The 12,482-nt window shown below is 39.5% G+C and overlaps 1 protein-coding gene across 1 annotated transcript in view; it reads left to right on the forward strand.

Annotated features, from left to right (window-relative positions):
- SLC35B4 (solute carrier family 35 member B4) overlaps positions 1–12,247 on the forward strand; it is a 28,627-nt gene extending 16,380 nt beyond the window's left edge. The window contains exons 5-10 of the mRNA XM_019750951.2: positions 1,924–2,005; positions 2,225–2,285; positions 3,764–3,873; positions 5,320–5,395; positions 7,124–7,199; positions 7,881–12,247. Of these exons, the coding sequence (XP_019606510.1) occupies positions 1,924–2,005; positions 2,225–2,285; positions 3,764–3,873; positions 5,320–5,395; positions 7,124–7,199; positions 7,881–8,127 (652 nt within the window). The 3' untranslated portion in view covers positions 8,128–12,247. The remainder of the gene's footprint in view (positions 1–1,923; positions 2,006–2,224; positions 2,286–3,763; positions 3,874–5,319; positions 5,396–7,123; positions 7,200–7,880) is intronic.
- The last annotated feature ends 235 nt before the right edge of the window (positions 12,248–12,482 follow it).

Genomic DNA, 12,482 nt, shown 5'->3' on the forward strand with positions numbered 1-12,482 from the left:
GTCCTGTCTTACTAGGCTCCTTATCATGAACCCGTTATCCCCTGAGACTTATGTGTTCTCCGGTTAAGCACCACTGCAGGTGATTGCTTTCCTAGGTCCCCTGCATTTAAGCATATATACATAATGGTCAGTTTTGTTATGTTTGGAGTAACCATCGTGCATCTTAGTGTAAAATTCACCTTGGGACACGCCTGTGGTCCTTCCAACCTTTGATTTTGGGCTCATAACAGGGATACAAAACAACACATTATAAAAAGAATGTATTCTCTTGATACTGCCTCAGAATGTCAGGCGCCTTTCTCAAACATTTCAGTTTTCCTTAAGAACTTGTTTTGGGTCTGTCATCTTGAATCTACCTTTCTCAGCTTTTTTGACTCTCTTAGTGTGTGTCACCCAGAGAGCAGGAGTTTCCCTATTTAATATCATGCATGAGTAACTTATCTTAACCTAAAAAATGAGAGGCAAGAAGCATTTATGTGAGATCAAAAAAAGAAAAAGAAAAAAGCTATCTGGGAAGCACTGATTTGGGCAGAAACCCAAACGGTGTTCTGATTAGGAGACAAAGGCAAGGGGTATTTATGAGAAAGGGAAGGGGAACAATTACATCCGTAGAAGGAAGGCATTTTCTATTGGTGCAGATAAGCTAACATAGTGACACTAATTCTAAACCATGTTTTTAAATTATCAGTCTAGTAGTTATCAGCCCGGTATTCATAAATATCTGCCTTCTTGTTATCTTTACAAACAGTTCTTGGAGGTACAGTGTGGCTTTAGGCCCACTCACAGGTTACTTTGCCCTGTTTTAACTTTCCGAAGGTTTGAGGCATAATATATGCAGGGCAGTTCCTCTGGGATGGCAACTCTGACTCCATTTTAATGTGGCCCTGTTTATTCTTTTTTTACACTTATTATCTCCTTTTGTTTATCCTGGGTAGAGCCCCTTGGGTTCATAGTGTGCTCCTCGTCCCAGGATTTGAAAACCAAATCTATATGTGCCTTACTTGTGCCGTTCATTCTTTTTCAGGCTTGAATTATAAACCTCTCTATTTTGATCTTTCCAGACTGAAGCCTTCCCTTATTTTTATAGCTGCCTCCATCAGTGCCTTCCCTCGCCCACACCCTCTTCTCTAGCACAGTGCTCTGGGCCCTTCACTCTGCTTCTTAGCCAGTTCTGTTGGCCTTTTATGAGATGCCATGACCAGAACTATACAAAGTATTTGAGCATAAGCCTCGGGTGGTTGGTTCATCCTGTGAGCTTACTTTCTTTTCACTCTTGCCTGAGGCCTTTTGCTTTATCATCAAGAATCCGAGAGGGATGTGAATGATACTATTTCAGTTAATGTGAAATGTCACTGTTATTACTGCCAATAGTGCTAGTTAGTTTAATATTCCTCCCTTTCTCCAACTATGCCAACATTAAAAAACAACACTTTTTCAGAGTTAAAAAAAAAAAAATCCTCTCCTGAAAATGAACGATTGAATTATTTTCAGAGTATTGAATCCTGCACCTTGTACCTCACATCCTGTTTTCCCTCTTGCGTGGTGTGTGTCTTCACACTCAGGTTTGGCCGCCCTGAAGACAGGAAAAGCATGATGACCGTGAAGGTCTGAGTCAAGCTTTCATTTGGTTTTTTGAGAGCAGAATGGAAGGTTGTGTCTGGTCTCTCTCTCTCTCTTTTTTTTCTGATGAAACAATCAGTTCACAGACAATCAAAGTATTTGAAATACCACCAAGAAAGGGTGTTGTATAACCTTCTGCCGGCACCCTGATTCTTTCCCACACAGACTTACACGGACTCTGCTGGGAAATGACCCTCAATTATATTTTGGTGACTTGTACTCTTCTGCGTCATCTGGCTGTAAACATCATGTGGAAATCAGTGTCCTTGCATTCCTAAGGCGTTCTTGTTCTTATTTTTGCAGATACAGTATATTCAAATACACTTCCATTGCCCTGGTGTCTGTGGGGATATTTATTTGCACTTTCATGTCTGCGAAGCAGGTGGTAAGTATCGGCTCGCAAATCATTTATATTCACGCATTGCCATGGGGACCCAGGTACTTATTAATGATGCAATAAATTAAATGCTTTTGTAATACACGCATTCAGATCTCTGAAAAAGAAGAGTGGCGGGAAATGGGTAACAAATATTTCCTTTGTAGCCGGGCCCCTGGCGTGTAGTTCTGGTCTCTATACTGTGTAGTCTTTTTTCTTATTTCCTAGACTTCCCAGTCGAGCTTGAGTGAGGATGATGGATTCCAGGCATTTGCATGGTGGTTACTAGGCAAGTACAGTAATTACAATAAAGATAATTGCCTTTGCAATTCTGTTTGCTGAGTTTTCTCCTCAGGGACATGTTTCTTGGCAGGAAGCTTCGGCTAAACAAATGATGCCACAGAAGACAGAGGCACTTGGGATCACGTATGTCTAAACTTTAGTGTTCAAGAAAATGTCCAGGATCGTGGCAGTATGTTCTGTAACAGGGGTCCATGTTTTTCTTGGTTGCCATGGACATGCCGCCTTGGCCCAGCATGCTCTCGGGGAGCAGTGCTTAGAGTAGCATTCATTTCTTCATGAGCGGTCTGCGAGTCGACGCTTCTTCAAAAGAAGGGTGCACTGCAGCTGTTGACTCTGCATTTCCAAGGGACCCATTGCTAAACCCTAGATTTCTTTTCTTTAGACGTCAGTGTTCCCAAACCCGACTGCTCAGCAGAATCTCCTGGGGAATTTTTTAAAATACAAGTGTCTCTTTGTGGAATTAATGAGTCAACTCCCGTAGAGTACGGTGCTCAGTCTGTGTGTTATGGAAGGAAACTCTTTCCCCTGCATTCAGTGGTGGCCATAACAGATCGAGACTGACCACGTGAAAGAGAAATAGCCGTGGAAGAACCATCTTCTCCTTGCTTCTTGACTCTGAAACTTGATCCCTTTAGATTGCTATTCTTAACACAGATCTTTATGAGCTATTAGAAAAATACTTTTTTCACAAAGAAAAATTTGCCAAGGATGTGAACATACTGTTCGTGGGGAAAAAAATAATGTCCAATAACTTTATGTTCGGCCTCTCTAGTCTAATAATCAAAGAAATGCAAATTGAAACCCAAATACGGTACCTTTTTATTTTTGGTCTGTGATGTTGGCAAGATAATAAATGATTATTCTCACTGCTGCTGAGGGTGCAGTAAGACAACCATTTTCACATAAACTGTTTCGAGTATAAATTGACATAGTCTTAGTGGAAAAGACTTTATGTGTTGAGTTATTTCAATGTCTACAACCTTTGACTTACTAATTCCACTTATGAGAGTTTATCCTAAGGAAATAATAAACATTTTTTAAAAAGATTTATGTAGAAGGATGTACATAACTGGAAGTAATCTAACCATTCTCATATTGTAAGACATTTAAGTATGGTTCATACACACGAGAGTAAGATGCAGCTATTAAATCATACTTTTGAAAAAATTTTAATGAATGACCTGAAGGAAAATCCAGGAAAAAGATGGTGAAAAAGCAAGATATAAAATTTTATACTCACTAAGAATCTGTCTTAGCATGTACATAAATGTAAATAGAGAGGTAGGAAACTATATAAAGGACTGGATGGTAATACTGTGATTGATTTTTATTTCTTTTTAAAATGTACACATGTCCTACAATTAGTTTGTAATGTTGGTAGACTATTTAAACAATAAATGTTCTTTAAGAAAATATCTGGAAATTAGCAAATGCAGGTATCCTATAACCTGACCTGTTTTTTAGGAATTGGAGCACTGACGTTTGCTCTTCTGATGTCAGCAAGGATGGGTATTTTCCAAGAGACTCTCTACAAACAATTTGGGAAACACTCCAAAGAGGCTTTATTTTATAATGTAAGCAATTTCTTGAACCTGGGGAAGATAAAAATGACTGAGTTACTGTTATTGTGATAAGTTATTTCAAATGTGATATGCCCTCCTTCTGATGGACTTGGAGGGTCAATATATTATCTGGTAAACTGCTTAGGACCCCACAGATGGAAGTAAGTACTCCTAACAGGCTGCTGGGGACATTGGGGGCCACAGGTCTCCACACGAGGCAATCCTGGTGCTCCATGTACACAAGACATGTCTGCTAACCAGGAACTAGCGCAGGGACAACGACCCCTCACCCCCAGTGCTCATGCAAATAAAATCAGGTTCAAACCAGTATGGGAACCTGGACAGGAAAATACGTAACAGAAACAGCATGCCAAGGGGAGTGAATACCAGGGGTGCCAAAACAATGTGTACACATGACTTGCTGTCATCTTTCCTTATCGTTATATATTGAACATTACAATTTTAATACAGTTTTTTCCTTTCTTAAAATGTGTATACATTTTTTTGGCTCTATATATGCAGGCGGGCATTTGAGAGTTAGGGAGGATGGGTGAGAGGAGTAAGTCCCTCAGATGGGCTTTATTCATTTGATGGGGAGTTTCCATAGCTCATTAATTTATGCTGGTTTGTTTTAAACTGCTGATCTGGCGCTACCTCCTCTAATTTTTCTTTTCCTCCTCCTTCTTTCTTGTCGAGGTAGGGAATGCCCAAAGCACAGCCCTTCAAGGTCAGGGTGATGTAATTGCCTCCCGGTTCTGTAACCTCAGGGATTCCTTCCCTGCCAACTTGTTGTACTGACGTTGCAGACAAGCAATCTGATATATTTAATTGGAGCTAGAGCATGCGGCTAGGAATTAAAAAAAAATAAACATTCCATTTGTTCCACATCTCTCATTTAGAACAGTATGTGAGGCACATAGTAACTGCTCAGTAAATAAGTGATTCCGCATTAAATTATTGTGGCGTGGTGGTGGTGGTTTTCAGGTACAGTCATCTTTGCTTTTCTATTGTTTCCTCTTCTTCAATGTCTTTTATCCTTGTCTTCATTTCTTTTTCTCTGACCTCATATTGTCCTCCAGTCTCTTTTCCCACTAGTGTTCTAAACTCCCTGAAATTTGCCTTGACATTATTTATAATTTTTAAGTCCATTATATTTACTTAACAGTCCTCCGAAAGAGTAGTAAAATGTAGCCAATCCTTTGGGCAGAATGGCTGTGTCTTTATGTTTCCCATTCCCTTTTGTGGAGGAAAGGGTGCTGACTCCGTTTTTTGTTTTGGGTGGTGATCATCACCCGTAATTTGGGGGTTAGAAGCACTGGATACATCTAACTTAATGTCTAACTTGCTTTTCTTGATATTGCTTATCAAATAACGTGTAAGACTTAGAGTAACGAGAGTAGCTTTACAATGATTCAGTGTTGGGGCATTTAACTTTACGTGAAATATTTCTTCCCATAGCATGCCCTCCCACTTCCTGGATTCATCTTCTTGGCTTCTGATATTTATGACCACGCCGTTCTATTCAATAAGTCTGGTGAGTTTCTGAGGCAAAGTTTCAGTTTTACTCTTGACTTGACTACTGCTTTTTTATCCAAATCATTTCTCCACTTGAAACCATACCCCTTCCAGGAAGACAGTGCTGTTAAGCCGTAGCTGCAGCTGCACAAGCTTTTACAGGTGCCCCTCAATTATTTGCAAATGACATGAGAGGATAGCTTCACATTTTCTGTTTTGCTTTGGAATTTGTGTGCTTGCATTCGAATGTGGAAGGTTTGATGTTTTGAGAATGCAAACAAATAGTAGCAATCTGCCTTCAGCTTCTTCTGAATCATCCCTGAGTTAAATATACACTTTTTATTGTCTTGAGTTTTAGTCTGTCAGATGAACCTGTTATCCTGAGTTTTCTGAGAGCTGAATATATACCTAAATATTTTACATCATACTGATTGTCTCTTTCCTCAGCAAAGTGATACACTGGATCTCTGAAGTTGTTCAACAGTAATAACATTTAACTTTCTTTTCATTTCAATACTTATTGAGTGTTTCAGAGACAATAGCAGATTATTGGGATTTCCCACTAATCCAGACATACAGTTCTAACAAATTATCTGTTTATCTAGATGGCTTACTTTTTTTTGCAAAAGAAAATTAATGTTCAAGTTATGCAGTAGATCTCAAACTCAAAACAATTTAGCAATATAAAAGAAATGCCCTTAGAGGATTACTATGTACTTATTCTCTTCAATCTTGGGTATTTTATTCTCCCAAATATTCACTGTGTAAACACCTCATTATGTAAAACTAACATAAGAATGTATTTAAAGGAAGAAAAGTTAAAGTTCCATTACCCTATATATCAACTAATTTCATTTTACCAGTTTCCTTCCAGACACAATTTACATAGTTGTAATTCTTACATAGTTGTAATCCTTCTGTGGATATAATTTTCTGCCTCCTTTTTACCTTCATTCTGAGGTGGTATTTTTGTGTGTGACTATATGTAATCTTTATGATTTTTTAATTGAGGTGTATAATGCCTCATCTAGTAAAAGTACCTTTGCTTGCATAGCCATTGCTCTATCATTGAATATTTAAATTAATTCAGAGTTTTTCCTTATTATAAATTGTGCTGCAGTGAATGAAGAACTTTTTCGAATTATCTAGAATTAATTTCTAAGAATAACTACTAATACTTGTATGGCCCCATAATAAGAATTGTGAGATTGATTTCTTTAAAAACACCAACTTACACTACCACCAAATGAATGACTGCCAATTCCATTTCACATTGCCAGATTAGAATATTATTTATAAATCTTTAATTGCTAATTCAATAGATATACAATGCCACAGCCTTGTTTAATTTAGAATTCTTTGATTACTGGTAGGATGGAACGTATTTCCAAATGGCATTCAGTTACTGATTCTCTTACCTCCTGTGTCGTCAGTTAAGACCATACCATTTTGAACTTCTGGGTGCTTCACTGTCTTTCTCTGTAAAGTGGGGTCCTATTCAGGGGAATGGTAAATAATTTTTTAAATTAAAATAAATTATCATTTGTTTTAAGAAAACAGTGTAATAACTCTTGAGGCTGATGCCGCCTGAAAGCGAGGCAAGTGAAGTGGTGTGGGGTCCACGTGTACTCGTAGGGGAGATAGCGCTGTTGTCCCTGTGAGGTTCAGACTGTATTACTTTGTTCAAACAGATGAAAACGTGAGCTGTCGCAAGTGACACCACTGTCTCCTCTCTTAATCTCTGCAGAATTATATCAAGTTCCGGTCGTTGGTGTGACAATGCCCGTCATGTGGTTCTACCTCCTCATGAATGTCGTCACTCAGTATCCTTTGCCGTACTGTCTTCTCGGGGTTATGTTGCCATAGGAATGTTGATGCTTTGACACGAGTTTCATTTTTGCTTTGGTCTGTTCTGCAGTAAGTAGGACACAGAGACGCCCATCCAATGAGCTCCTCTGTGGAGCGCCGAAGGTGCCATAGGTCAGTAAGTCCCAGGGACACTGACGGACACGCTCTGGCTAGAGGTGGATAGTTAAGAATTAGTACAGGTCACGAATGTTCTGGAATATCCACCTGGAATTTTCTAGTGTCCTAGGGTATTTCACAAGCTACCAGAAAATTCTGAAAGGATTTACAGAGTTCTTTTACGGAGGAGGTGGTGGAAAGCCTGGGGACCGGATTAAATACAGGTGGGTGTGATGGCCTTTTCTGAGAGTGTTACCCTCTGTCATTACTTGGGAGGTGACCACTGTAAACCGAGGGAAGAATTCAGAATAAGCATAGTGGAAGGTTTCCGGCAGTTTCGAGCTGGGATCCACAAAAGGAAAGGTAGACCAGGAATTCTGCAGGCTCGTCTACCAGGAAGGAGCCTCAGAACAGCCGTAGCCAACACTCATGTTTTCTACTTCTTAGCATATGAGCATTTAAGCCAAGAACCACGCCAGAAGTTTCTCCCTGGCTGCTGTCTCTGCCGACAGAAAACCACCTTAACTCCATCCCCCCAGGTACGTGTGCATCCGGGGCGTCTTCATCCTCACGACTGAGTGCACCTCCCTCACCGTCACCCTCGTCGTGACGCTACGCAAGTTTGTGAGCCTCATCTTTTCCATCTTGTACTTCCAGAATCCTTTCACTCTGTGGCACTGGCTGGGCACCTTGTTTGTCTTCATCGGGACCCTCATGTACACAGAAGTGTGGAACAACCTGGGACTCCCAAAAAGCCAGCCTCAGAAGGCAGACAAGAAGAACTGAGGTCTGCTGGGAGACCAGTGTCACAACAAGCCAGGGTCCGGTGAAGGTCTGGCTCCCATTTCACTTTTGTTAATGCTGAATTACCCCCAGTATTGAGCCAACCACATACCAGAGATTCCTCAGAAGGAGGGGGCTTCTCAGATTTCACATGGCGACACAGACCAACATTTGTGGGCTGTGCTTAGAAACCCCTCAACCCTGAATTCGATGAGTTCATGGGTTTTTTTCTGTTTTGTTTACCACAATAGTCAGTACTGTACTTGGTTACGGAATTCTGAGTCCCCAGAGCTACTGGCTTGATATTCACGGTCTTGGACAAGATTATCCCTTTTGTCGCTGTTCTGATAATTCTCTGCCATAACAGTTATCATCATCCTGTGGCCTCATCCCTTTGTTCTGTCACCCTTATACTATTCAGCAGCGCTTTTCAGTCAGATCTCCAGGCAGCATCATCAGGAATAACTGAGTGACCAAGTGAATTGAAACCATGGTGACATTAGGGCTGGACTTTGTCCCGCATGTTGGGAAAGAAGCAGTTGTCCCTGTGAGCTGAGCCCTGGTGCCACTGGAGCAGGACCAGTGGGAACCCTTTTCCATATTTTGCTTTTTCTGTTCTCTATGCAAAAGTTATATGCTCTCACATCTGTTGCTTTCTGTGCTTAGAACAAGCCTGCAGCATATCTCTACGGCACAGTGTTAATAAGAAAGACAGAACTGGGAAAGAGATGTTTTCCCTCGGTCCTCTGCATGAAGCCCATGGGCCTAGAGCTGAGATGGTGATGGCAGGATGGCCCTGGTTGGGACCTAGAGAGCTCCAGCTGCCGCCACCCCAGGCACTCACAGGACTGCTTCCAAGTGGGAAGCTTAAATCTTTGAAAAACTTCTTAACCAGGACTCAGCTCTGCCTGGCAATTCTGAGACAGTCACAAACAAGCTAATGAGTAGACTAATAGGTACAGTGGGTGTGGTGCATAAATCAGGTCAAATCATAACTGAAATGGAAAGGTTTTTTTTTTCTTTTTTTTTCCTGTAAGGTATTGTAATGTTCTTGATGGATATTTGCAGGAGTGGGGGTTGTATGTATTTTCTTACAGGTAGAAATATGCTCCCTGGCTTTTACTAATCATTTGAAATGTTTGGTTTTCCTCCCATGACACAATTTTGGGACAGGAATGATGTCAGTGCGGTGTGTGTAGGTGAGTGTGTGCCCTTGTGTAGCTTGTGTGTGATCATTTTGGAGGAGAGAGCATGAAAGGGTTCTTTTATTTCCTCGTAATGACAAAGGGGTCAATCCAAGAAGAGGCTATAATAACAATGATAAATATCTACGCACCGACATAGGAGCACCCAGGTATATGAACCAAATATTAATGGACGTAAAGGCAGAAATTAACAGTAATACAATAATAGTTGGGAGCTTCAATACCCCACTTACCTCAGTGGATAGACCATCTAGACAGAAGATCAATAAAGAAATAATGGCTTTAAGTGCCACATTAGCCCAGATTGACTCAATAGACATTTTTAGAACATATTATGCAAACACAGCAAATTATACATTTTTCTCAAGTGTACATGGAACATTTTCCAGGACAGCCCACATATTAAGCCACAAATCAAGCCTTAATAAGTTGAAGAAGACTGAAATAATATCAAGCATATTTTCTGACTACAGTTGCATGAAACTAGAAATCAACTACAGAAAGCAAACTGGAAGAAACGAATAACATGGAGAATAAACAACCTGCTACTAAACAACCAATGGGTCAAAGAGGAAATCAAAATTACCTTGAGACAAATGAAAATGAAAACACAACTTTGCAAAACTTATGAGATATAGCAAACGCAGTTATAAGAGGAAAGTTCATAGCTATCCAGACCTACCTCAAGAAGTAGGAAAAAAATCCCAAGTAAAAATCTAACTTTACATCTAAAGGAAGTAGAAAAAAGAAAAAACAAAACCTAAAGTAAGTAGAAGGAATGAAATAATAAAGATCAGAGTGGAAATAAATGAAATACAGAGTAAAAAAATCAATAGAAAAGACCAATGAAACTAAGAACTGGTTCTTTGAAAGGATAAATAAAATTGACAAACCTCTCCAAGGCTCATCCAGAAAAAAGCCCAAATAAAATCAGAAATGAAACGTGAGAGATTACAGTTGACACCGCAGAAATAAAAAGGACCATTAGCAATTATATGCCAATAAATTCAACAATCTAGAATAAAGGGACAAATTTTCTAGAAGTGTATAACCTTCTGAGACCGAACCAAGAAGAAATGCAGAATCTAAACAGGCTGATTACTAGCAATGACACTGAAGCAGTAATCAAAACACTACCAACAAATATCCGGCACCAGATGGTTTCACATGTGAATTCTACCAAACATTCGAAGAAGAATGAATACCTATCCTTCTTAAACTATTTCAAAAAATTGAAGAAACAGGAACGCTTCTACACTCATTCTATTAAGCCAGCATTACCCTGACACCAAAAGCAGGCAAAAACGTTACAAGCCAATATCCTTGATAAACAAAGATGCAAAAATTCTCAACAAAATACTAGCAAATAGAATCCAACAATATGTTAAAAGGATTATATATCCCGATCAAGTGGGATTTATACCAGGGATGCAAGTGTGGCTCAACATCCACAAAACAATTAGTGTTATTCGTCACATCAACAAAACCAAGGATGAAAATCATATGATCATCTCAATTGATGCATAAAAAGCATGTGACAAAATTCAACATCCATTTATGATAAAAACTCAACAAAGTGGGTATAGAAGGAACTTACCTCAACACGATCAACGCTGTGTATGACAAGCCCACAGTTAACATCTTATTCGATGGTGAAAAGCTGAAAGTTTTTGCTCTAAGATCAGGAACAAGACAAGGAGGTCCATTCTCACCACTGTTATTCAATATGGAGGTGGTACAGTGCCGTGATGGATCATTTCCATCCTTTGTGCAACCGTTGCTTGAGTTTTTGTAGGGGGCTTTAAATATTTGGTTATACAGAATACCAATAGCCTGAAATGAAATATATTGAACAATTTAGAATAGCAATGAATAAAATAGTCTGCAACCCAGACTTTAAAATAGCTCTGAGCCCAGTTGGGAGCCATCTAAAAATATCAGAGACTTTAAGTCCTAACCAGCCAGTGGTGCCTAAGGGAAAACTGGAATTACTCTTAGGAGCATTTGCAAGTTTAAGGAGTTTGGTTGTTTCTGATTCTACCTGAGAGGATGTATTTATCCATGAACAGCAGGAGGTGTTGGCTATGGCACAAACTTCTCCCTGGACTGCAAGCAAATAATCAAGCAATCCTGGTGTCAAAGGCTACTTGAGCTGGGGAATTGAAAGATGTCTGTTGGACTCCAATGGGTGGGCTCTTCCATTAGTGGTCTGGTTAGATTTCACATCATTATGTCTAACTGAGCGGCACCAAGCCCAGCTAGTGTTGGAATTTAAAAGGTACCCTTTACACCCACAGAAGTACCAGAATCATGTACTCAGGTTTACAGAGAGGCATAATCATTTGTTTGCCATGCAACTAGCTGTTCGTGAAATTTGTAATGGTTAATAGGACAAAATCTTTATGAACATATACTAATATATAACAGATTACACCAATTGAGCAAGCAGCTCAAATTTATAAGGGTAAAGACCCAATATCCCTGAATTTCCAAGCACACTCATACATCTCAGTGTTAACTTGTCTTCACCTAAATGTTACCCCATTGGAAAAAAAGATTTTGAATATTCTTTCCCTTCCAATACATCATTATACTTTCAGAGATGGAAAGGGAACAATTCAATTTCTTCACCTTTCTTTTTGCCCAGTCTCATCAATCTGATATAATGTTGTTATGGTGCTTAGGCGAAGGTAGGTACTCTAAAGAATCCAATGAATTCAGTTATTTTCTAGGTTCTAGAATATTGCTGATATTATACAATAAGCCTGTCTTCCAGAAAGCCATGTCTCTGGTTGGAACATTTCCTGGATCAGTGATTGAGGAGTTAACATCAGCTGCCAGTGAAGTAAGACTGTTCCCTAATTGTCAGATAACAGTTTGATCTTTTCTGTCAAAATAAAATTTCTTAGCAAATAGGACCAGGTCTCATTCTTTGCCTTTATCCTTCTAGCATCTACTAAAGTGCTGTGGGCATGAGTAGCATTTGGTGGATGATAACCTGGGAAAGGATTTCTCCTTCTGCCACAAAGAAAACACCAATCCATCACATGGTGTATTTTAACTCCAACAACACAATTTACAGAATCATTAACTTTTGAAAATTATGTTAAATGTTGTCCGTATTAATACGAGTAGATATGGAGGCTTATTCTC

This window comes from Rhinolophus sinicus, linkage group LG11 (genome assembly GCF_036562045.2).
Source record: "Rhinolophus sinicus isolate RSC01 linkage group LG11, ASM3656204v1, whole genome shotgun sequence".
In the NCBI taxonomy this organism is placed as follows: Eukaryota; Metazoa; Chordata; class Mammalia; order Chiroptera; family Rhinolophidae; genus Rhinolophus; species Rhinolophus sinicus.